Source organism: Notamacropus eugenii, chromosome 4 (genome assembly GCF_028372415.1).
Source record: "Notamacropus eugenii isolate mMacEug1 chromosome 4, mMacEug1.pri_v2, whole genome shotgun sequence".
Taxonomy (NCBI): domain Eukaryota; kingdom Metazoa; phylum Chordata; class Mammalia; order Diprotodontia; family Macropodidae; genus Notamacropus; species Notamacropus eugenii.
In genome coordinates this window covers 107,098,885-107,125,734 of record NC_092875.1, presented here as the reverse complement: position 1 = coordinate 107,125,734, position 26,850 = coordinate 107,098,885, and the positions used below count along the sequence as shown (strand labels likewise).

The 26,850-nt window shown below is 40.5% G+C and overlaps 2 protein-coding genes across 3 annotated transcripts in view; one reads left to right on the top strand and one right to left on the bottom strand.

Moving 5' to 3' along the window:
* The window catches only part of TG (thyroglobulin), a 366,261-nt gene that overhangs the window by 202,448 nt on the left and 136,963 nt on the right, over positions 1–26,850 (top strand). Inside the window, exons 40-41 of the mRNA XM_072606558.1 lie at positions 1,980–2,139; positions 10,956–11,155. Of these exons, the coding sequence (XP_072462659.1) occupies positions 1,980–2,139; positions 10,956–11,155 (360 nt within the window). The remainder of the gene's footprint in view (positions 1–1,979; positions 2,140–10,955; positions 11,156–26,850) is intronic.
* Positions 19,741–26,850, bottom strand: part of SLA (Src like adaptor) — a 60,281-nt gene continuing 53,171 nt past the window's right edge. For both annotated transcript variants that reach the window (XM_072603014.1, XM_072603013.1), the window contains 2 exons: positions 23,423–23,555; positions 19,741–21,860 (listed from right to left, as the gene is read on the bottom strand). In XM_072603014.1, the coding sequence (XP_072459115.1) occupies positions 21,641–21,860; positions 23,423–23,555 (353 nt within the window). In that variant the 3' untranslated portion in view covers positions 19,741–21,640. The remainder of the gene's footprint in view (positions 21,861–23,422; positions 23,556–26,850) is intronic.

Genomic DNA, 26,850 nt, shown 5'->3' with positions numbered 1-26,850 from the left:
GCAGGTGATATTTCCTAGCTATGGTATCCTATGGGGGGGGGGGGGGGTAGAGGCAGTGGGCGGGGGGATGTAGCCCTCTGTACACTGACGACAGACTCCAACAGTATGCTATAGACTTCTTTCATCAGCAAAACAGGGAAGCAGTGTGGGGTAGTAAAAATAGCATTGGACACTGGGAGAATTTAACAATTGACCTCTAGATCTAGCTTGAGCTGGCTTTATCATGTCCCTGCTTCTCATTCTAACCCTCTGTGATTTTGTGTGAACAAATAACAGTTAGGTAAAAATTATTACTTAACTGATGATGCTGGACTAGGAAGTGGTGACTGTTGCCACAGGTATGCTTGTGACAAAATCACCATTTCTTGATTTTGCCTACTTCAGTTAGCGTAATCTGCCTTGGGTGAATAGCCCTGTTGTTCTTCTCAGTGAAGAGCACTTCCCCTCCACTACCCCTAACATACTTGGATTAAAGGAGCTTCGGTAGTGTCTATCTTGGGTGAGTTACTGGTCTCAGTCAACCCAGTTGAGTGGAGATGGTAACTTGACAGTCTGAGAAGGAGAGTAATGTTGTTAGAGTCTCCAAAGCATGGATCCATCTGCCCTAGGTGTCTGGCCTGTGTTTGCATGCAGCTGAGAGCTGACTCTGACTCATTGATTTTTCCTTCCTCACTCCTCATTCCCACTTGCTTCATTCCTATTCACTGGTAACAAGGCAAGCATTTTCTTTTGCTGATTAAGAAGAAAAAAATAGGAAATTCAGGAGGAGTGATTCATGCATATTGATGGTTCTTTATAGCTAAAACATTCCAGATCTTTGTGTTATCCCATGTGAAACTTAACCTAACACACCTTCTAGTTTGCCATTTTTGGGGGAGCTTGACATTAAATAAATCCCATGCATGCACACACACACACACACACACACACACACATACACACATATACACACATGGCAGTTAGGTGCTGCAGTGTATAGAGTGCCACCTCTGGAGTCAGAAGGACCTGAGTTCAAATGTGACCTTAGATACTTATTAGCTGAGTGACCCTAGGCAAGTCATTTAACCCTGTTTACCTCAGTTTCTTCATCTGTAAAATAAGATGAAGAGGGAAATGGCGAACCACTCCAGTATTTTTGCCAAGAAAATCTCAAAAAGGGTCACAAAAAATAAGACATGACTAATCAATTGAACAACTATATATGTGTGTGTGTGTGTGTGTGTGTGTGTGTGTGTGTATACATACACACACATACATACATATGTGTATTATTTGCTTGTATTGAAAGATCAATTCTTTCAGTTTCTCTTTTTGGAGGTAGAGAGAATGGTCACTATGTTTCTATATGCGTATGTATATATGGCCACAAGAAGGCAGCCTGGAGTAGTAGAAGGACACTGAATTAAAGTCAGGAAACCTGGAATTTTGTTGAGGCTCTGCCACTGACTTAGGCAAGTCACCCCCTTCTGGCCTTGCCCCCATTTCAAAAAATCATAGAATTTAATACTGAAAGGGAGCTTAGAGAACTCTAAAAAACTAACGTTCAGACATGTGAAGGGATTTGCCATTTTAGGCAGTAAGTACAAGAGCTGGAATCTGAACCCAGGTATTATGACTTGAGGACTGGTCTTCTTTCCACTCTACATTATAGTTCTCTTGCATTGTTAGGGATTGGACCAGATGATCTCTTAAGAATTCTTCTGGCACTAATATTTTTATGTCTCTATGTGCTCCTTTTCATTAATCATTATTTGCAGGGTTTCTGATAAAGAGAAATTGATAATATATCGAGAGTTAGAGCTTCTAAAATAAGAAAGGTGGCAAAAAGCAAGACATATCTTAGGGCCGCAACAAGTAGAAAAAGTCTTTCTAGATAAGGGGTGGAAACCATAGGAGTCCAATTTGCACACTTGAAACTGAACCAAGTATCAGATATTCTTTCTCCCTCAGTGCCATAAAGCCCGTTTCATTTATTTCAGAGCCAGAATACATCAGTGCTAGTGTTCTTCCACAATACCGGTGAAAATGGTGGGAGAAAGGAACAGCTAGACCTGGAAGGATCATTTCTTGCTGCAGTTGGAGATATCATTGTGGTCACTGCAAACTACCGAGTTGGTATCTTTGGCTTCCTGAGCACTGGTGAGTTGCATTCATCCATTCAATCATCATTCAACACATTTATTAGGTGCCTACTACATGCAGTTGTATACATTCCAATTCCTAAATATTAGAAAATAACAACTGGTTGAGATTTCTCAATAATTCAATAAGCAAGCACTCTCTACTAGGTAATATATAAAGACATGATCCCTTCCCAGAAGTTATATTCTAAAGAGAAATGGAATATAGACAAAATTAAAAATAGCATAAGGTGAAATATTAAATACCACAAGAGAAAATAATTCAGTGGTTTGGAGGGAGGAGAGATGATCTGTGTTGGCAAAAGAGATTTCCTTGTATGCATTTAGCACCTTTCATCCAACACTGTCCTCTTAACTGTCTGGGAAAACAGTCCTGTTTCCTTTCATACCAGCCTGAGACAGGCCTGAATTGTTTAGCTTACTTTCGTAAATCCCTAGTGACATAGATGTCACAGGTTTCCAGCAAAAATAAATTCCACTTTTTGCCTTCTCTAGAGGCCTTAAAGTGATGAAAAGACCCTTTAGGGGTAGCATGGGAACCAAGGGACCTGCATTTGTACCCTAACTCTGTCTTGTGAACAGGGCTAGTCATTGTATCTCCTTCTGCTGCATTTGAATCTGTCAAAGGAGAATCATGATAATTACCCTACTTACCCCCACACTTCGCTACACACACACACAAACACACACACACACACACACACACACACACACACACACACACACACCTAGGTTCAGGGGATACTATATAGAGAGTGGGAAGGAACCTTGGACCAGTTGCCTTATTTTATAGATGAAAAAAATGAGGCCCAGAAAGGTCTAGTGTCTTGCCCAAGGCCAGAGCTAAGATGCCACCCCAGATTCTCTCACTCTAAATTCAGCATTGTCCTCTCTGTACCACACAGAAAGTGCTTTGCAAATTTTAAATGCATATAGAGATGTGTGTCATTGTAAATCAACATGTCTACACTAGTCTAATTCTCCTTGAAGTAAGGAATTGTGTTTCCTGGCCATATTTCAATTACTTACACATCTACGGACTTCCTGGGATGATTGAGTCACTCTCTTGTCCAATACAATGATTACTACCACCTGCAGCCATCCTTAATCTCGTCAAAATTGGCTATCCATTTGTCCATTTTTCTTTCCTCTAATACACATATATTCCAAGATGTGTGTATATGCATGTATTGCTGTTCAGTCACGTCTGATTCTTCATGACCCTGTATGGGGTTTTCTTGGCAAAGATAATGGAGTGGTTTGTTATTTCCTTCTGCAGTAGAACAGGCAAACAGAAGTTAAGTGATCTGCACAGGGTCATACAGTCAGTGAGTGTTTGAGGCCAGATTTTAGCTCAGGTCTTCTTGACTCCAGGCAAGTTAGTTGTCAGTTAGTTGCCTATGTGTATTGGACACACACACATACATATACATTAAATAAACATACCTAATACTAAATATACAAATCCCATAAAATGAACCTACATGCAGATCTACACACACATTCTATCTCTCCTGCATTTGATCTTAGTTTTCCTATCAACTAGCATAATGCCTTGCATGCAATAAATATTGGCTGGATTGAATCGCTTAGTAAAGTTAACTTAATTGAACTGGCCCTCTCCTTTAATGCAGTAGCTTCTATTGTGAATGAGATCTTACATTTCCACATGACATAAAATTTTTAATTTTGCAAAGCTCTTCCATACAGAGCATCTCATTCATGCATCACCATCCTTAGTTGCCTCTATGACCCAAACAGCTGGTTGAAATATTGAAAGACTAAATTCAAGCATCACCTTTTACCACACTGATCCCCCAAACTGCTGGTGGGATTGCTCCAAAACTTTTTATCTATTTTGTGTATACTTTTGTATGTACATGTTGTCTCTCCAAAGAGAATGCCCTCCATGAAGGCAGGGCAGAGATTTTTTTCACTTTTGTCTTTGTGTTTCCATTTAGCACGGTGCTTGAAACAGAGTAACAACTTAGTAAAAGTTTGCTATTCTATAGGTAGGAAACTGAAGGGTGAGTGGGATCAGTGAAGTCCACTGACCTGAAAGCAGAGTGCCACAGTTCAAATATGCATCTGTCAGTTACCACCTATATGACCTTTAGTCATGTAGGGATACTGGGTACTTATTCAGAGACTCCAGTGAGGGGAGAAAATCCTTTTTCACTTAATTTTTACTGTAAATCCCTGTGTCTCAGAATAGTCTAGCTTAATTCTAATTGTATATAAACATGCTGGGGGTAGATAATACAATTAGCTAGTCAGTTAATAAATATTTATTAAATGTTACTCTGTCCCAGGCATTGCATTAAGTGTTAGAGATACAAAGAAAGGCAAGAGACAGTCCTTGGTCTCAAGAAGCCTAAGATCAAATGGGGAAGAAGATATACAAACAACTATGTGCAGTCTACGTACAGGATAAGTAGGAAAGAATCAAGAGAAAGAAGGCAAGGGAATTAAGAGGGGTTGGGAAAGGCTTCCTGTAGAATGTGGAACTTTAGCTGGGGCTTGAAGGAAGTCAGAGAAGCCAATAGGTACAGATGAACACAAAGAGAGCATTCCAGAAGATAGCCTTCCCCGATCTGCCCGTAATTTTGTTCCTGAGTAGCTCGGCTGTGGTCATCTGGTTTCAAGAGAGTGTGTTCATTTTGTTTGAAGGACATAACATTAACAAAGAGGTTAAGATGCGGTCAACATATTTCTTTTTCTATTGATATAGGTTCAGAACATGAATTAAAAAATATATCAGAAATCTTCTTGGTATGATCATTACATATTGTTATTTGAAAATAATCAATTATATAGTCTGTTGCATATATTTTATTCTCTAAGATTAAAAATTGCAGAGAAGTTTCCAATCTGCATGGTAAGAGGTGATTTCCTTATCTGGGCACTCCATTTGCCAATTCCATAATCTTTTCCCTCTTTGTCTCCTCCTACTGACTTCTTTGATTTTCCTCAAGTCGCAGCTAAATCTCTGCCCTGTGCAAATATGTTGTCTTTCTATCACTCTAGCTCAGTTTCCTCATTCTATAAATAGGAGGGAGGGAGTAGACCCTTCCGACTCTAACAGTTTATTACTGAACAAAACTTAACTGTGAAATTGGGCTCTGCCCCATACTTCTCAGTACCAGTCATAGCCTCGCCCAAGGGCTTTTCCCCCAGTGTACAATAAATGAATATCAGTGTAACAAATCTGTTAGGTACTGAACAACAAACTGTATTCATCCAACACTGTGATAAGGCTGGGAGGACTGTGGAGGAGAGAGAAGAACTGAGAGATAATCTCTGCTCATGAGGAGCTTATAACCTCCATGGAGAAAGAGAACCAGTACCTAAGAAAGAGTTCCATGTGCCAATGTGGGGTACTGACTAAAGACGAGTCTTACCCTGAAGTCTGAGAGTTTTTCAACAAATTTTTTGATGTTTATATTTCAATATAATTCATTTCCCTTATAATCCTATGTATTTTATACATTTCAAAACCCTTTCTGAGAAACGGTCCATGGGTTTCATAGTGATTGCCAAAGGGTACTATGACCCCACAAGCCTTCAGAGACCCTAATGTTGTCCAACCTCTCAATAATTTCTACAGCATTCCTGAGAGAAGGGACTCATCCAGCTTCTGTACCCTAGTTATACACGCACACACACACACACACACACATAACATATGTAGTTTTACATATGCATATATGTATATGTATACACAAATACATATTCACACATACTGTATAATTTTAATATATTTTACATATTGTTTCATAGGTATGTTTATGTCTGTGTATATGCACGTTATATATACTCACATAGACACATATATACATACTATATAAAGTTATATACATACATTTATATATATTTATGTATATATACATACACATATATGTAGATATATACACATATCTATATAGTTGTAATATTCTATGGCATATCTGAGAATCATCCAGAGAATAGATTAGATAGATATACATACATATAGATATAAAGTCATAAAGCTATATAATTATGGTTATGCTCTAGTATTATATACCTTAGGTAGTTCAGTGGATAGAATGCAGGCTTAGAGTCAGGAAGACCTGAGTTCAGATTTGACCTTTGCTACTAGCTGTGTGACCCTAGGCAAGTCACTTAACCTCTTTTTGCCTTAATCTACTAGAGAAGGAAATGGCAAATCACTCCATTATCTTTGCCAAGAAAACCCCCCACACAGCATTGGTGTGCTATGGTCCATGGGGTCACAAAGAGTCAGACATGACTGAATGACTGCACACATATATGTGTGTGTGCGTGTGTGTATGTACACACACACGTATATACTTGCATACATGTATTATGCATTTAAAACATTATTCTGAGAAGGGGTCTATTGACTTCATCAGACTGACAAAGGGGTCCATGGATCAAGAAAGGTTAAGAACTCCTGGTCTAGTCTAACCTCCTAAAACTTTCCTCTGGCAGGGCTTCAAGATGAAACAGATAAATATACAAGTAAAAATATACAGATATAATTATGGTTAAATAGTTTTATATAGGTGTATGTTTGCATATATATTTTACATATGTTTACATACATGTTATTCATTTAAAAACATTATTCTGAGAAAAGGTCCATAGGGTTCACTAGACTGCCAGTGAGTCCACAACACAAAAAATGGTTAAGATCCCCTTCACTCTAGGAACAATAGGAGTTTCAAAAAGGGAAAGACACAATGGGGCTAGAGTAGCCAAGGGAAGCTTCCAGGAAGAGGAAGTCTTCAAGAATGGATTTGGGTAGATTTGGATAGATGAAAAAGAATCATGATGGAGCTAGCATTAAGAGACCTGGGTTCAACTCCTCCCTCAAGCATTTAGCAGCTATATGGTTATCAGAAAATCAATTGAACTCTCAGAGCCTTGGTTTTCACATCTGTAGAATAAGGATTACAACACATGTACTGCCTATTTAATAGGATTGTTTGTAGAAAGTGTGTCATTTGATACAGAAATGGAAATTGTAGTAGTCACTCAATCACATATACTAGGGATTTATCATAAGCCAGGTACCAGGTTGAGCACTGAGTAGCAGCAGCAATAGCAACCATTGCGATTTATGGTTTTTGAGAGCCTGGGGGCTGCAGAGCTCAGGGGGAAGGTGCAGGCCCTGGATGAAGAGCTAGGTTCCAGCTATGCCTTGACTTGTTACCCTAGACCAGTCCCTTAATGATTTATTGCCACAGGCAATATTCTTAGACTTGATGTTGAGTCCCAGAGCTGCTATTTTGTGACTTTGGGAAAATTACTCAATTTTTCTTAATCTCACCTCCTCCTCTGTAAATTAAGGGACTGGATTAGATAATCTCTAAGCTATTTCTGTCTCAATATTGGGGTGATGTGGGGAACCTTGAAAGTCAGGCAGAAGAGTCCAGAGTTAATGTGATAGGCAATGGAGAGCCATCTTAAATTCTTGAGCAGTTGAGGACAGATAAAATCTGTAGAAAGTAAGATGCTGGGCACATATCACTTTCGTCTTCTGCCTTAAATGGTACATCTCTGTGTAGTGAGGGAATTGTAGAGCTTCTCTCCCAATTCACTGATTTTTCTACTATGCCCTCCATTTAACCTCTAAATTTCTTCCACCTTAACAAATCCAGCAGCATGGGATGCAGGGAGGTTCACCAATAGACTCCCTAATGGCTTCTCCAGCATAGAAAGCAAAATGCACTTGAAGTTATTCACTTTTTTAGTGTTGCTTTAAGTGAACAGTGGGAAATGTTGTCATTTTAGGATTCGGATTTCAGTGGGCGTAGCTTCCCATTGCATAGTTCATTGTTTTCATGAAGTGGGAATGGAGCATAGGATGTCTACTCTGTTTATCTCCTGCCTCAAACTCATTCCTGAAACATTTTCTTACTTGCCACTGTGTCTGAGCCAAGATGTCCTGACTTAGAACTCCACTAGAGTCATTTCAACCTTTTTAGATTTTAAGAATTCAGCGAAGCTTTCAGTCAGTCTCTCAACAGGTGTTCCTTTGACCCACTTCTGGGTGCTGAGTATTACATGTGTACCCATGGAGAAACATAAATAAATGGGAGATAGTTCCTGATCTAAGGTTTTTACACTCTAGTTCAGAAGACAGGACATGGACACATGGACTTAACAATAATAATAGGTGAAGTTTGGGAGGAGTTGTTCCACAGCCAAAAGCACACTGGATTTACATTTAGAAGATGGACCAGAGTTCAAAGCCTGGAGGTGTGGAACCTGAAGAAAATATCATAGAATCTCTTGGGTCCAGCCTCCACATCTGGAAAATGAGGAGATTGGATGAGTTGATCTCTACAAACCATTCCAGCTTGAATCTAATGATTCTAGCACTATCTTCCTCCCACCTGGCTTCCTACAATACTAAATAAGGCCATTTAAAAACTATTCTAGAGCCACTTGTCTGATTTCTTATTCATTCATTCATCCAACTTGACAGTAGCTTCAAATCATCCCATGTTCTCATTCTACCCAGGCGTCATGCCCACATATCCTCACATGCTCCTTCCCCATCATCCTAGCCTCCTGTCGCTACCATTCTCCCAAGTCAGAGATGTTTGCTTTCCTCTCTAATGTTTCATTTATGGTTATCCCACCAGCTATTTCTTCCCTGAGCTCTATCTCTCCTTCATGCAGAAATGAATAATCATCATAATGGGGGAAAAAAGCTTACACTTACATGTTTTATAAGGGAATGTCCCCAATAGCAGGGCAGTTGAGTAGCTCAAGGAAGAGAGTGCTGAACCTGGAGTCAGGAAGACTCATCCTCTGGAGTTCAAATTAGGCCTCTGACTGTGTGACCCTCAATTGCCTCATCTGTAAAATGAGCTGGAGAAGGAAATAGCAAACCACTCTGGTATCTTTGCAAAGAAAACCCCAAATGGAGTCACAAAGAGTCAGATATGACTGAAACAACGGAAAAATCCCAACACAGGATCATCCAGTGTCTCCTTGAAGTCTTTTCAAGGCAGCAAATTTACCACTCACAAAAGCATTCTGTTATACCTTTAGATCATTCTAATAATTAGGATGTTTTTACTTATATCAAGTAAAAATCTATTTTCCAACAGTTTATACCCAGTTGTTCTAATCTTACCCCTAGGGATCAAGCAAAGGAGTGAATGAATGAAAAAATGTTTATTGAGGGCTAATTATGTGCAAAGTGCCAAGAATACAAATAGAAAAACAAGATACTTGCCTTCAAATATTTAAAGACTTTTATTGTACTCCACCCTCAATCTTCTCTTCCCTGGGCAAAACATTCCTGTTCCTTCTATAAGGAAACACCAATCACAATGGTTTTTTCAAGGATCAGATGAGATAATGTATACAGTAATATATATATATTATATATATGTACGTAAAACACTTTGCAAACCTTAAAGAGCTATCTAAATATGTTGTTGTTATTGTCGTTTCATTCTTCTCATTTTTATGTTCAATGGAGAGCAGATATAAATAGTCCTGGGACATTTTTCTTTGTGTTGTCTTTGCTATTGTTATCCAGCTGGTCCTTGCCTGGCATGTTCTTCACTTCCTACATCATCTTCATTACTGTCCTTTGGACTTACTCCAGCTTGGACCCAGTAGTCTGGTTGTTACTTGTCTAAGAGAGAGTATGTTGGAACCTTTCACTCTATAGTCAATACTTTATGAATCCATAACTTTGTTGGTGTGGGTGCTGCCTCCCTTTTCTCCCATACAGATCCCAACTCCTCTATAACTCAATAGACTCTTTGTGAGTTGCTTGGTCAAAGACCTCATCATCCTATAGGCAACCCGGTAGTGCATCTCTCCAAACTTACCTGGGCTAGTCCTCAGAGGACAGTAATACAGCCTGGTGCTTGACCCTGTTTTCAACATCTTTCCAGCTTGTCAAGCCCTCCCAAGGCTATTGGCATGGAGTCCAAGATTACCTCTCCCCTATGATAAGACATCAGAATAATACTCAAGTAAAGGGCTTCTATCAATGCAGCCTATGGTTGCTTTAGGAATAGTTAGATGATTCAGTAGATAGAGAGTTGGGTCTAGAGTCAGGAAGACCTAAGTTCAAACCTAGCCTCAGACACTTACTAGCTACGTTAACCTCTGTTAACCTTAACCTCTGTTCACCTTAATCCACTGGAAAAGAAATGGCAAATCACTCCAGTGCCTTTGCCAAGAAAGCCCATGGACATTATGGTCCATGGGGTCATGAAGATTTGGGCACAAATGAATGACAACAAAGATTGCATTAGTCTTTTTTGGCTAACATGCCATACTATTTACTCATATTGAATGTTTAGTCCACTAAGACCTCCAGGCCATTTTCTACTATTAATGATAGTAATGAAGATAGAAATAACTGACTTTTATGACATACTTTTAAATCCATAAAGTATTTTATATAATTATAATAGTAGTAATAGCTAACATTTAAGTAGCATTTTAAGGCTCACAAAGCCCTCCTTTGCATTCATTATCTTATTTGATTCTTGCAACAAACTTCTAAGGTAGATACTCCATTTTCTATTATATTAGTATCTCCATTTTACAGATGTTAAAACTGAGGCTCAGAGAAATTAAATGATTTGCCCGTGGGGATATAGTTATTACATGCTCAAGCTGGGATATGAACCTTCAGACCCCCAAGCCCAGCGAGTGATCTTTCCATTGTAACATGCTGCCTGTCTGCTTCATTCCTTGCCCCTGTGCAATTGACCTTTTAAATTCGAGGGTTGGATTCTACTGGTGTCACTTGACCTACATTTTTATGCCTAAATTTTGTCTTTCTTCCAGGGTCTAGTGAGTCCAGTGGAAACTGGGGCCTGTTGGATCAGGTAGCAGTTCTAAAATGGGTACAGGCTCACATCTCCAGCTTTGGTGGAGACCCCCGTCAAGTGTCTGTGGCAGCAGATCGAGGTGGTGCTGACATTACCAGCCTCCACCTTCTGACGACCACTGCTAACTCAAGACTCTTCAAAAGAGCTGTACTGATGGTAAGTACTATTTTTCATCTGTGACCTCAGTCTCAAAGTCTGGTCCTTGGTTTCTCAGGTCCTTTATCTGCCTAAGCAAGTTTGTTTTAACTTGATGATATGGAGTAGGTGGGGCCCTCAGAAAGGGGGATGATGTGAGCTAAGAGGGAAAAAGGGGTCATTGTACCCTTGACTTAAGTGGAGTCTGGTGTTTATTTAATTTTTAAAATTTTATTTATTTTTAGTTTTCAACATTCACTTCTGTAAGATTTTGAATTCTAAATTTTTCTCCTCTTCCCTCCACTCCACCCTCCCCAAGATGGCATGCAATGTGACATAGGGTATACATGTACAATCATATTAACCATATTTCCATATTAGTCATATTGTAAAGAAGAATTAGAACCAAAGGGGAAAACCATGAGATAGAGGAAACCAAAAAGAGAGAGAGAAAAAATAGCATGCTTCCATCTGCATTCAGACTTTAAGTGGAATCTTTTAAAAGATGGAGGTGAAGTGACCCCTAGATCACATGATTCAAAGGATGCTTCAGGGCTCCCCTGAAAGCACATCTTTTTTTCACGACCTGCTTGAAATTCACACCCTTAACAATACTCTTTCCTAAGGAATATTATATTTTAATAACTGAAGTTATAATGTTATCTAGAAGGGGGTTAACCTGGTGCCTGTGAACTTAAAATATGTTTGTGTGTATGTGTGTGTGTATGTACTTTGACAATGAATTTCAATATAATTGGTTTCCTTTGTAATTCTATGTATTTTATTGAACGCATTTAAAAACATATTTCTGAGAAGTGATCCATAGTCTTCCCCAGACTTTCAAAAGGGTATGACAATAAAAAGTTTAAGAACCCCTGCCCTAATGGATTAGGTTAGTGGTCAATCTAGTGAAACTGATTGCTGCCATCATAGAGTGATGCAATCAAGTTGAAAGGAATGTGTTGGGGGAAACTTCATGAACACAGTAGGTTAATTTGTAGCTGTGAGGTGCTCTGTGGCGGTATAAGATAGACTTGGACTATCGGGGGACTATTAGATTATCAGGAAGATATACCCAAGCTATCAGGGATGAGGGGATTGGGGCACAGGTTTTCATATTCATTAAAATAGGAAAGAGTGAAGAGACAACTGGAACCAAACATAGCCTATTTCATGTTTCTCCTTAGCACTAGCCTTGATCTTGTCCTTCATCTCTTTAATTTTTATTTAGGTTTCAAAATGGTCTGGTTTTTGTTTGTTTAATTCTGTTTTGAGTGGGATTTAATTCTGAAATATGGGGATATTTAACAAATCTTTACTAATGCCATCAAACTTCTTCTGCCCATAGGAATGGGATGAGTTACAGGGGGGAGGGGAAGGGCCTGACATTCTCTTTCTCCCTGGAATGGGCCTCCAGAACTCTACAACATAACCAAGTTAGGAATAGTGGTGGGAAGATAACGAGGAGGGAGAATGAGGGAGAAGGAGGGTATGTGCCAAGGAATGGCTAAGAGAAGTTTCCATAAAGCTAGACTTTCTCTTCTGCAGACATTTTTATCCCTTGAGTATCTCTAAAATGGAAAGTTCCATTATGAAAGACAGAAGCTCTTTCATAGGGGATTTTCTTCTACGATAAGTCAGGTTGTATGGCTCCTGCATTAATACATTTGCTCAAGGAATGTGTGGAAAAGGCAGAGTGTAATAAGTACTAGAACTGGAGTCAGGAAGAACTCCATTCAAATCCTGCTTGAGCTACTTACTGACTACATGGCCCTGGGGTTGTTTTAAGGACCAAAGATAGATAGATAGATAGATAGATAGATAGATAGATAGATAGATAGATAGATAGATAGATAGATAGATAAATAGACAGAAAGACAGATTGATAGAAAGATACACATATTTGCATGTATATATATGTGTGTGTGTGCATGTGTATCCACATATGCATACATTTATATATACATACACACGTGTGTGGATTCCTTTGCAAACCTTAAAGCACCATATAACTGTCAATTGAGTCTCATTGTTGAGTCATTTCAGTCAGGGCTGACTCTGTGATCCCATTTGAGATTTTCTTGGGAGAGATACTAGAGTGGTTTGTCATTTCCTTTTCCAACTCATTTTACACGTGAGGAAACTGAGGCAAACAGGTTTAAGTGACTTGCCTGGGGTCATACTAGCAGTAAGCATCTGAGGCTGGATTTGAACTCAGATCTTCCTGACTCCAGGCCTGGTGCTCTATCCTCTGAGCCACCCAGCTGCCCTCCTAGTTGAGTAGCCTGCTAAAAATGTGAAATGCTTCCTACATTGTCCATATCTGCAGTTTGTGTTCTGATTAGTGAGGGCTTGGCTTTAATGAGACCAATATTGTCAGTTTAATCTACTCCCTGAAAGCTGGTTGGGGCTCCTCTGTTCCATTGCCAAATTCTGAACAAGCTTCTTGTAGATCCATGCCCTTGGTTGTGAGAGAGTTGGGTGACTTGAACACAAATTCATCCTCACAATCTGCAGAGGCACTTCAAAAATGTTTTGACTGATGGAGAGGCAGTCAGTGACATCATGTTTCCTAACATTGTGGTGGAATAAGAAGTAGACTGGATTAAGAGTCAGAGAATGCAAACTTCACCCCTCAGCTCTATTACTTATAACTTATATGATCTTGGACAAATCATTTCAACCAATCTGTAAAATGGTGACTACAGGTGGTTGAAAATTGGTTTGGATTCAATTTCCTCAAAGATTTATCCAGCTCTAAATCCTATGATCAGTAATGTAGAGGTTTCAGAACCAGGTCTAAGACATTGGCATGGATTCCCCTCTTGGGCATATTTTTCTTGGCTTCAACATCTTTCAGAAGGGGCCCTTCTTAACACAGCACACCAAAAGTCTTGAGATAAAGACCTTCAACTGTATAAACACCAGTGCCTTTTATACCTTCAGCTCTATACTAGGAACTGACAAATTGGCTAGGACAATTTGAACTCTTTGGCTGTTTTTCCATCCCCCATTCATCTCCACCTCTTATAAATCAGACGTTCACCAGAACACAGAGGCCTTTCTCTCTAGACTGCCATCTGATGGATCCAGAAGGAAGGATTTTCTTGTTGAGTCTGTAGGTGGTTGGGGAATTTCATTTAATAATATAATGAAGTGGTGCTTAAAAACCCAGTGACAGTGGTGCTTAAAAACAAATTCATTCATCTGTTTTACCCATTTAACAACAGTTATTAATAGAGTAGTATAAGCAGTTATTAAGACAGACATGAAATCATTTATAGTGAAGAGGATGAAAATTATTGAATGTATTAATAGTTCTTAGAAGTCTTTTTCCAGGCAATAGATTTTTAGAAAAAAAGATGAGAATTGGCAGTAAATGAGTAATTGGTAATAAAAATGACCAGCTTTGCTCAAGTCTTTATGAGGAATTTAGGGCCCAAGCTGCTGAAGCGCTGTTCTCAGGACTTATTATTGGTATTTATATTTGTGAGACAATGCATATGAAAGTTAAGGTGCATGAGGTTTCTTCCCACAAATCCTAAAATTTGAGACACATTACTTGGCACATATTACATTCTTAATATTTGTTGACCAGCTAGCTGATGCTCTCACAGGATCCTAAAATCTGAGGCACAAGGTAGAGTGTGTGTTTTAGCCCACCCATATTGCCAATCTATATTAATAGTGAAAATTTCCCAACTCTGATAGAGCTCAGTGAATGGAATAGTCTTCTTTCAGAAAGGGTAATACTCTCCCCATTACTAGAGATCTTCAAATGAGGGTCTGATGACCCCTTGTTGATGGATTGATAAAGGGTCCTCCTACTCAGGTACAGGTTGGACTCTGAGGTCCCTCCCAATTTTGATGGTCTATAATTCTATGATCTCTTGCTCCCTTGACAGCTGCCCTTAGCTGCCTTGTTGTCCAGGTGGAAGCAGTCTTAGCTTTACTGGTGTGATCCGGGGGATCCAGAAAGCAACATTCTTCCCTGGAAGTTAAAAATGGTTTAGCCCTTTGTTTAGGGGTCTCAAAGGAGATAGTATAAGTAAATACTTTGATGACCCTTTACATCTATATAGACACCAGCTAGAGAAGCAGATGATCCAGCCTCAACGATGTAAATGTCTGGAGTTAGCACAATGGCTGGCACATAGTAGGCCCTTAATAAATATGTATTTTCTGATTGGACTGCTGAATTTAAAAAATTTTTTAAAATAGTTTGAAGTTCCCACCTCTCACAAATATTATCTGTGTGACCCTGGGCAAGTCCCTTAACCTCTACTTGCTTTAGGGTTTCAGGAGTTTCATCTGGAAGTTCCCTATTCAGACAATAAGAATTTATTAAGACCCTACTGTGTGTCAGGCACTATTCTAAGCAGTATGGACACAAAGAAAGGTGAAAGATGGTCTTTGAGCTGAAGACACTTAAAACCTGATGAGGAAGACAACATACAAACATATAAATTGGCTTTATACAGGATATATAGGAACTAATCAACAGAGGGAAGGCAGTAGAATTAAGAGAGATTAGAAAAGTCTTCCTGTACAAGATGGACTTTTAGCTGGGATGTGAAGGAAGCTAGTAGTTGTCTAGAACATTCTAGACAAGAGGGACAGCTAATGAAAAGTCTCAGAGTCCAGAGATGGTGCATCTTCTTCAAGGAACAGCAAAGAGGCCAGCGTGTCACTGGTTCAAATTGTACATGGTAGTTGGGAGGGGTGGTAAGGGGTAATTAGATGAAAAAAGGAGAGGAGAAGAGGAGGGAGCAAAGTTTGATATTTGATCATGATGTTGGAAGTAGGAAGTCATTGGAATTTATTTAGTAAGAGAGTGATGTGGCTGGACTTATACTTCAGGAAAATCACTTTGGCAGCTCCACACTGTATGAAACCTGCATATAGGATGATTTTGGGGGGTTTTGTTTGTGTGTTCTACCTGTTAGGATGTGAGTTCCTTGAGATCAGGAATTGCCTCTTACCTTTCTTTGTATGGCTGGCACTTAGCACATTACCTGGCTCATGTTACATTATTAATATTTGTTAACTGACTAACTGATGCTATCCCAGGAGCAACCCCACAAACAGTACCACTAAGCAGCGAGAGGTAGCTGTGACCGCTCTAGGCTCAAACAGCCAAGCACAGAGCTCCTTCAGCTGTCTATCCCTGCTTTCAGTCACACTGTCAGGGACCATCATGAAGACACTGAGCCTTTGGAGTCAGGCTTAAGGAGTTTAAACAATTAAAGATTTTAGAGCTGGTAGGGATTATCTTTTTATTTTTCTTTTTTTTATTTAACTTTTAACATTTATTTTCACACAATTTTGGGTTACAAATTTTCTCCCCTTTTATCCCCTCCCCCCCCCAGACCCAAGCTTTCTAATTGCCCCTGTGACCTATCTGCTCTCTCCTCTATCCTCCCTCCCTGCCCTTGTCTCCATCTTCTCTTTTGTCCTGTAGGGCCAGATAGCTTTCTTTACCCCTTAACCTGTATTTCTTGTTACCCAGTGGTAAGAACATTACATTTGGTCCTAACACTTTGAGTTCCAACTTCTTTAGCTCCCTCCCTCTCCACCCCTTCCCCTTGGAAGACAGGCAGTTCAATATAGGCCATATCTGTTTAGTTTTGCAAATGATTTCCATACTAGTTGTGTTGTATAGGACTAACTATATTTCCCTCCATCCTGTCCTGTCCCCCATTACATCTATTTTCTTATGGTCCTTTCCCTCCCCATGAGTGTCGACCTCGTATTGCATTTTCCTCCCCATGCCCTCCCCTCTATCCTCCCTCCCACCCTGCTTGTGCCCCTGTCCCCCACTCTCCTGTATTATGAGATAGGTTTTCCTATCAAAATGAGTGTGCATTATATTCTTTCCTTTAATGGAATGTGATGAGAGTAGACCTCATGTTTTTCTCTTGCCTCCCCTCTTTATCCCACCACTAATAAGTCTTTTGCTTGCCTCTTTTATGAGAGATAATTTGCCCCATATAACTTCTCCCTTTCTCCTCCCAATATTTCTCTCTCACTGCTTGATTTCATTTTTTTTTTAAGATATGATCCCATCCTCTTCAGTTCACTCTGTGCACTCTGTCCGTATGTATGTGTGCATGTGTGCATGTGTGTGTGTGTGTACTCCCACCCAGTACCCAGATACTGAAATGTTTCAAGAGTTACAAATATTGTTTTTCCATGTAGGAATGTAAACAGTTCAACTTTAGTAAGTCCCTTATGACTTCTCTTTGCTGTTCACCTTTTCATGGTTCTCTTCATTCTTGTGTTAGAAAGTCAAATTTTCTTTCCAGCTCTGGTCTTTTCATCAGGAAAATTTGAAAGTCCTCTATTTCATTGAAAGACCATTTTTTCTCCTGAAGTATTATACTCAGTTTTGCTGGGTAGGTGATTCTTGGCTTCAGTCCTAGTTCCTTTGACTTCTGGAATATCCTATTCCATTCCCTTCTATCTCTCAATGTAGAGGGTGCCAGATCTTGTACTATCCTGATTGTATTTCCACAGCACTTGAATTGTTTCTTTCTAGCTGCTTGCAATATTTTCTCTTTCACCTGGGAATTCTGGATTTTGGCCACAATGCTCCTAGGAGTTTCTCTTTTTGGATCTCTTTCATGCGGCGTTCTGCGGATTCCTTGAATATTTATTTTGCCTTCTGGTTCTAGAATCTCAGGGCAGTTTTCCTTGATAATTTCATGGAAGATGATGTCTAGGCTCTTCTTTTGATCATGGTTTTCAGGTAGTCCCAGAATTTTTACATTGTCTCTCCTGATTCTATTTTCCCGGTCAGTTGTTTTTCCAATAAGATATTTCACATTATCTTCCATTTTTTGAATCTGCGCGGTATGTTCTGAGATATCTGTCTTTCTCATAAAGTCCTTAGCGTCCATCTGTACCATTCCAGTTTTGAAAGATCTATTTTCTTCAGTGAGCTTTTGGATCTCCTTTTCCATTTCGTTGATTCTGCTTTTGAAAGCATTCTTCTCCTCATTGGCCCCTTGCACCTCCCTTGCCAACTGAGTTAGGCTAGTTCTCAAGGTGCCAATTTCTTCAAGATTTTTTCGGTTCTCCTTTAGCAGGGAGCTGATCTGCTTTTCATGCTTCTCCCTCATCCCTCTCATTTCCCTTCCCAGTCTTTCCTCCACCTCTCTAACTTGATTTTCAAAATTCCTCTTGAGCTCTTCCATGGCCCGAGCCCATTGGGTGGGCTGGGACACAGAATCCTCGATTTCTGTGTCTTTGCCTGATGGCAAGCATTGTTCCTCCCCATCAGAAAGGAGGGGAGGAAGTGTCTTTTCTCCGATAAAGTACCCTTCAATAGTTTTATTTCTTTTCCCTTTTCTTGGCATTTTCTCCAACCAGTGGGCTGACCTCTGAATGTTCTCCTCACACCCACCTCGCCTCCTGGTCCTCCCAGCCAGCGTTTGGGGACTGAGATTCAAGTGCTGCTTCCCGCCTTAGGATTTTTGGCGGGGGCAGGGCTGCATTCAGTGTGAGAATTAAGTTCAGGTGGTCAGGTCGGGGCAGGGCCGCCTCTCAGGCCCAGTTCCCTCAGGGGGTTTATGCACAGACCTTCCACAATGGATCCAGGCTCCTGCCCGTTTGGGGAGCCTCCGTCCGCAGCTGCCTCTCAGCCCCCACCTCCCGGGGGGGCCCAAGCCATGGGGGCACCCCACTCCCCTCTCAACCCGCCAAAGAGACTCTCTCACCCACCCCCGTCAGTCACCTGTTGGTGGGGGGGGCCCGTGCCGCCACTGAAGATCCCGCCTCCGGAGCCCTCTCAGATCTGTGCCTCTCGGAGCCGCGGCCGCTGCTGCCGCCGCCACAGGTCTGGGCTGGGTTCCGCGTCTGCAGCGCGACAGACCTTTTGCGAGAGGTTTGCAGGTCCCTCTGTGGGTGGGGGGACCCGCGTGGCTGCTGGAGATCCCGTCCCCGTAGCCCTCTCAGATCTCTTCCCCTCAGTGTCGTGGCCGCGGCAGGGCCGCACTCCGCTCCCCGTCCGGGCGCCCAGTCCACGACGCGAAGGACCCCCTGCGAGAGGTCCGCAGATCTCTCCGGAGCAGAAATCTCCCTCGCTCCAATACTCCGTGGTCTCTGGGTGCAAAATTCGCCCTGGCTTGGTCCCCTCTAGCCGTTCTGTGATTTGTGGGTTCGGAGCTATGTGTATGTGCGTCTTTCTACTTCGCCATCTTGGCTCTGCTGAACTGTAATTACCATTCTTGATAAACCAGTAACAGCCTCATTGACACATCCCTAGATCAATAGAGCAGGAAGAAAGCATAACAAAATGATGGAGCAGGAAAGGGACCTGAGATATCATCAGTCCATTTCTTTCCCTTTCTAGCATTGGAAACTTAAGGCAAGCAAGGTTAGGTTCTCTGGCCAAGGTCATACACCAAGATAATGGCAGTCAGAATTGTGCCTGGAGCACCCTGACCTTCAGCCCACTACTTTTGCTTTGTCCCCACCCCCATTCTGTTACACTGTCATGGCTCTGTATATCTGGAAGCATGCTTATATATTCTCCCATCATTTCAAAAATCAGCTCCCAGTAAGTTGGAAATCAAGTTCACCAATCACCACCCAAGAATTGTATTGTGTATTTCAAGCATGAAATATTTATTATAACAATTTAAAGAATAAATACATGATTTATCAATGTGTAATGCTAACATTAGTATCTCCCTCCTCTCTCTCTCTCTCTCTCTCTCTCTGTTTCTCTCTCTGACACACACACACACACACACACACACACACACACACACACACACATGCCCTCAAGCATTCCAACTGCATGAATCACAAATTGAAACAATACATTAGACTCTATACAAACATCTGGAGTTCTGGAGGGAGGTCTCCTTTTTTGGCAAGCAACACCAATGTCCACAATGCTATATTCAGACTCTATAACATGGTTGATTATTTCAAACAGCCTTTATGCTCTGCTCTGAAAATGCACACATATCTATGCCACTGCTGCGATGATCTAAGATCTCAAACATGCCTAGAGTAAGCATTACAGATTTTTGTTATCAGGCTAGAGACAACGTTCACAAATTCTTTCTGTCCCTTTGAAACTGGGAGAAATGAGTAATGCATTTAACCCACAGGCTTAGCAGTCCCTGGAGAAGAGTTTCTCTGCTCTTCTGACTCTGTTTGGGCATGCCATAAGGAACTACTTGGACCCTCAGCCTTTCCCAAAGCTCTGTTTTGAGTTATAAGGCTCCCAGACCATTTGAAGGAGCCACCAGATTTGATGAATTTATTCTTTAGCTATTGTTTCCTGTCCATTCAAGGGCAGATTTGCAGGAACAGAGAAAGGGTCTTTGTGTGTGTGTCCCAGAATACTAGCCTCATAGGGTTTACAGCTAGAAGGGACCTTTCCAATCGACTAATCCAATCTTCATTTTACAGAAGTTGAGGCCCAAATGAGCCTGAGTCACATGGGCAGTGCATGGCAAAGCTGGGATTCAAACCCAGGTCTTCAGATTCTCAATCCAATACTCTTTATACAATACCAATTTCTTGAGACCTTCTTTTGTCAAAACTCCTACTGATTTTCTCATATCTAGTTCTCCTGGCCCCTGGACCTTTCCAGGTTCTGTGTTGAGGGGGTTGATCTCAGCAGTCTCCCTCAGTTCACCCTCCCTAAGCATTTGGAAGTAATGCCAAGAGAAGGTCTGCCCAGGTCTGGAGTCAAGGAATTCCACGACTGGAGAGAGACCCACACACTCCCCTACACACACTTTACACATGAGGAAACTGAGGCTCAGAGAATTAAAGTGACTTGTCCAGAATCACTCAGCGAGCAGAGCCAGGGCATCTTCATTCAGTTCATTACCTATCGAAGCTGATCCATGTCATGTCCTCACCATGTCCACAGTACCCATGATCTGACTCTGAAGAAGACTTTGCAACAAAGGGCATATTTAGTGTTGCTGAACTCCCATTTTTTGAAAAAAGATTGAAGCCAGGAAGTCTTCTTGGTGTTTTTAAAAAGATCAACTCAGTGAAAAAAGTAGCAAACCCAGACCTTCTGTTAGTTCTGGATAATTTTAGTCTGGATCACAAAGTTTGAAACATTTCTATTGAGAGAATGTCTTTGTACATGCATTCTCTCATCTTTCTCTCTTATGTATTCTCTCCACCCCCCTCCCTCTCTCTCTGACACACACACTCGCACACACACACACACACACACACTCACACATGCATACACTCACTTCTTGTGATCCAGTGTATGACTAAGTTATAATTTAAAATACAGTAATATCTACAGTACTATCTAGCTACCAGGAGATATTCTTCTTTTGTTGACATAGGGGAAGTTAGGGGGCTGGTGGGAAGTGGTACGTTATTGAGAGTTTAGTCATTCATGTGTCCATTTTTTCTCTGCTTCTGGTTGCTGTGAGACCACCAGCAGCCCAAAGCCTCATGGCTCCATGGGTGATTTGAGATGAGAATTCAGTCCTGTGTTCCCTTGTGGGTCATAGTCTAATCTTCAAAATACTGAGGAGCAGAAAACAGGGCACTCTTGCGCTTGTTCCCAGTATATATCAGAGAATGGCTTTTCTTCTTGCGGTCACTGGTAAAGGAAGAGCCGTCTTCTCCTGCCAGGGAGAGATAAGAGGCGATACTTTCCCGGAGACCATAGCTGAAGAGTGACTCATCCATCTCCAGGTGGTTTGTTTCTCCATCAGGACTAGACTGAACTCTGCATATGCACAGAGAGGTAGAGGGGGTAAAAGTAAGAAGGAAGAGGGAGAGGAGGGATGAGAGAAGGAAAGAAAAACTTGATTAGTTTTTCAATTGACTTATTAACATAGCAGTCCTATTCTGATAAAGGCCCAATTTGGCCCATAATTAGCCATGTGCCCCTGGGCCTCATAGGACCATAGATTTAGAGCTGGAAAGAGACCATAGAAGCTATCTATCACTCTAGTTACAGATGAAGAAACTGAGAGTTTGCTTGCTTATACTTGTATCCTTAACATTTAGCGCTATGATTTAACAAATGCTCCAGCAATCTAATGGTCTGTCTTCTGTCTATCTATATCTTCTATTTCTTCCTATTATTTATCATCAAGGGACGTTAGGTGGTGCAGTGGATAGAGTACCAGTGCCAGAGTCAGGAGAGCCTGAGTTCAAATATTGCCTCAGACACTTGACACTCACTAGCTGTGTGACCTTGGACAAGTCACTGAACCCCAATTGCCTCATCCTGGGTCATCTCCAGTCATCCTGATGAATATCTGGTCACTGGATTCAGATGGCTCTGGAGGAGAAGTGAGGCTGGTGACCTGCACAGCCCTCCCTCATTCAAAACAAAGTCAAGCGCAAGTCATGTCATTATTTCTCTGATGGCATGGTCTTCTTTGGCAACGAAGGACGAATATACACATTCTTATTATTTATCATCTATCTCATTATCTCTACTTCTCTCTCACTCTCTCTCGTAGGTGGTGGAATGGACAGAGTGCCAGGCCTGAAGTCAGGAAGATTCATATTCCTGAGTTTAAATCTGGCCTCAGACACTTACAAGCTATGTAACCCTAGGCAAGTCACCTTACCCTGTTTGCCTCAGTTTCCTCATCTGTAAAATGAGCTAAAGAAGGAAATGGCAAACCCTTCCAATATCTTTACCAAGAATACCCAAAATAGAGTCACAGAATCAGACACAATGAAAGTGACTGAATAATAAAGAATATTCATCTATCCACCTGCCTACCGTCTATCTCTATCATCTATTTTTATATCTATCTACATATCAATAATATCTATCTATCTATCATCTAATTTATTTATCTTTCTGTGAAGAAACTCAGATCCAGAAAGGAGAAATTACTTGTGCACAGCCAGATAGCTAATTAAGAACAGAACTGGAATTCTAATCTACCTGTACTTAGTACAGTACCTGGTACGTAGTAGGTACTTAATAAATGTTTATTGATTGATCCTGAATCTTTTTCCTTTAAGTGCAGTGCTCCATTCTTACACCATATTTCCTTATCTGACAAATGAGGAGGTTGGATTGAGCTCCAGAGAGGAAGGTGGAAAGACTCTCCCAAAATGAGAGAGTCAGTTTGCCAGTACACTAGGACCAGAATTCAGCCCACTTGCTTGCCAGGCCTAGCTCTCCCTATCCCATCATACCACACTGTCTCCTCTCCTTCCCCCAAGGCCTGTTTCCACTCTAACTTACGGTACCTTTTCATACTTTCCACTAAAAGTTCTTTCCCTTGACCTCATCATTCTATTTACACAAAGAAATGCTACCTGGCAGCATTTTTCCAGTTGAAATTTTTCTGGCGCATCACGACCGGTGATCCCGAGGCCCTATCCACATTGCCACTTGTGCATTGAGTTAAGCAGGGTGTTGTGAGCACACAGCAGAGCCCGTCAGCCACCTCTGAGGAAGGAGACATAAACATCCAAAGGGTTAGCATGTATCATAATGGTGAAGCAATAGAGGAAGAACACTTTGTGGGCACCAAGTACTCTCAACTATCATTAAATCTTTGGATTGTCACAACATCTCTAGTAAAGTAGGTGTTGCAGATATTCTTTCCACTTTACAGATGAGGAAATTAAAGCCAGAGAAGAGAAATGACTTGCCTAGGCTATCATAGTTAGTAAATGGCAGAAACAGACATTTAATTCAGGCTTTTGATTCCAAGTCTAGCATTTTGCACCTCACACAGCCACCCAGCTAAATGATGTTAACAAAGAAGGTCTGGTAAGTTCACTGAACTAGGGGGCCATAAGAGCTAGAAGCAGTCTTGGAGATCATCTTGTCCAATTCACCAACTTTTTAATTGGTAGCACCCATGGATTCACTATGCTTAGGAGATCAGAAGGAACAGACCTAGACATTGTGCTATTGAGAAGGTAGAATAGATAATTTTATGATTAATGTGGGAAAAATACTAAAATCTTCCTACCTACTGAATATTCCCAAGTAAGCATTAGATACCTTATAGACAAGATCCAAATATGAAATTTAACCATTTTCCCACTTCAAGAGAGCCACACTATTCTACCAGTATGCTTTATCCCCTCTCCTAATGCAGGTTACAACTCCTCTATGTCTTAGATGAATTGTGTGACAATAGTTAAATTAAGTAGGAAGGAAGGGAGAAAGAAGGATGAAGCCAGTTCATCTCCTGAAGGCCAGCTTTCTGGAGATGAACCTGTCTGAATCTGTCTGTTGGTCTTTTGACAACAGGCCCAAACTCCAAGGCTTTCCAACCTAGTAGGACCTTTTAGAGTTTATACTCTACTATCAAAGCCTTTAAGAACCCAGAGTCCCCTTTGTGCTATGATGAGACAGAAAAAGAGGCTGTATAGTCATGAATTGCTATTATTATTAATATTATTATATTAATCCTAGTCATTTCTGGCTGGGGAGAAAGGGACCTCAAAAAGGAACTGTGCACTGGTGATTGTCCAAGTGACTTGTGTTAGACGTAACTATATAGTCATAGTTAGCTAATTAGAATTAGAAGGGAAATCATGTCCAGACTAAAATTTAGTCTTAAACATACCCAAGCAGGAACTCTGTCTCCTACATACTGAACAGTGGTCATTCAACTTTCTCTCAAAGACTTCCTCTGAAGGGGAACTAACTACTTTCCAAAGCCACTTATTTCACTTTTGGACAATTCCATCACAGTGATGTATGTGTAGAAGGCAGTCAATCAATATTTTTGTTATCAATGAATGAATGAATAAATGAAAGGTGATAGAATATAAGGAAGGCAAAAAAGTACATAGGGAAAAAGGAAAGAAGGAAAGAAGGAAGGGGAAGGAAGGGATAGATGGAGGGAGGAAAGGATAGAGTAAAGAAGAGAGGGAAGGAGGGAGAGAGGAAGGAAAAGAGAGAAGGAAGAAGGGAAGGAGGGAGGAAAGAAGGAAGGAAGGGACTGGGAAGGAGGGAAGAAGGAAGGAAAATAAAGAAACAGCTTCACTTCTATTCCAACCACGATAGTTAAATTCAATAGATTACTTTTTTCCATTACTAGTACTGGGCAGGACCTAAATTCCTATATCATTTAAACATCTGGACTTACTAGGACCTTCATCATTCCAAGAACATTTAAAAATAATATTCTGTCATTCCAAAGCCCTGGGTTAGTCTGTTCCATTATTTGAAGGAAAGGAGTCTGGCTCCATCTTATTAAGTATGTATGGATTCCAGGAAATATCATATGTCTTTTTTCCAGGCAAAAGACCAACATAATCTTAATGTAAACACTTAAAAGCCAAATCCTGGAGTATCTGAGTCTTGCTGTCCATTGACATCTCTAAGCTCTTCCCTGTCTCTGAAGCTAATCTACCATTGCTATTTAGTACGCAAACACATTCCTAATCTGATGGGACATGTTTTTCTTCCTAATATTTATCGAGTACTGTCAATGAGTTTGCTATGGAGGTAGCCAGGTGACATGCAAAGAGGGCTGGGCTTGGAATAGGTGACCTGGATTCAGATCCTGACTCTGAGGTTTATTATCCATGTGACCATGGTTAAGATATTTAACTTCTCTCAGTATCAGTTTCCTCATGAAACTGTCAAATGGGGAAAAATAATACTTCTCCTATCTACCACATAAAGTGATTGTTAGGAAAATAAGTATAAAATAAAATTAATTAATTAATTAATTAAACCTATAGAAACATGAGCTTCCAATATAGAATATAACTGATGAATATCTAGATTTTGAGAGGAGTGAACAACTGTAGGTACAGCTTCCACGTCTAATTCTAATATTAACGGCCAATACCTCTAGCCAAGAAATATACAGTTGGATCATGAGGTTCTGGTGAAGCTGAATTGGATTTGATTCTTTAATAATTATCTGTCATGGGTTAAAAATTGAAATGACTGGTTATTAAGTGAGGGAGAAGAAGTCTTGACATTCAAATTACAGAAATTATTTGTAGAAATTAGATCAGGATTAAGGAGAAAAATGATTGTCACACCAATACTTGTTCTTATAGAGGATAGTACTTGCAACAACATAGAATCTTTCCTGAAAGAAATCCTATGTAGCATGAAAGCATAGGGATTGGGACCAGACCTGTGATTCTGTTGGCATAAGGAACTTCTAGAGGGGAAAACTCCATCTACCAATGAAGATTGACATTTTCTTTTCAAGGTACAGTCTTAGAGAGTTGCTAACAGAATGAGAAGTTAGGTGACAGATCCAGTATATATCCTGGCTTTGAGGCTGACACCTGAAGTCATGAAGGCAGGAGAGCATACTCCTACCCATGCTCTCACTTACCCCCAAGTACACTGACTCAAAAGTGTTTTGCCTTTTTTTAAACAAATTTCTGCATTCCTTTAAGAAAATATAGTGTTGGCAAAAGCTTATAATCTTTATGCCAATTTCATATCACCTGCCATAAAATGTTAGAACTGGAATGACATAAAATTTTAGATCATAGAATATATAATGCTAGTGCCAGAAGGGACCTTACAGTATAGAATGTTAGAATATTCATTTATTCATTCATTAAATCTGTCATGGGTTGAAAACTGAAGTGACTGTGTTATTAAACATGGGAGAGAAAGTCTTGATAGTCAAGATAAAAAAATTAACTGTTCAATACAGGATCAGAAAAAAAAGAAAGAAAAAGATTATGAAATCAGTATTTGTACTCACAGAGGATAATGGAAATGCCTTCTTACTTTATGTCAAATA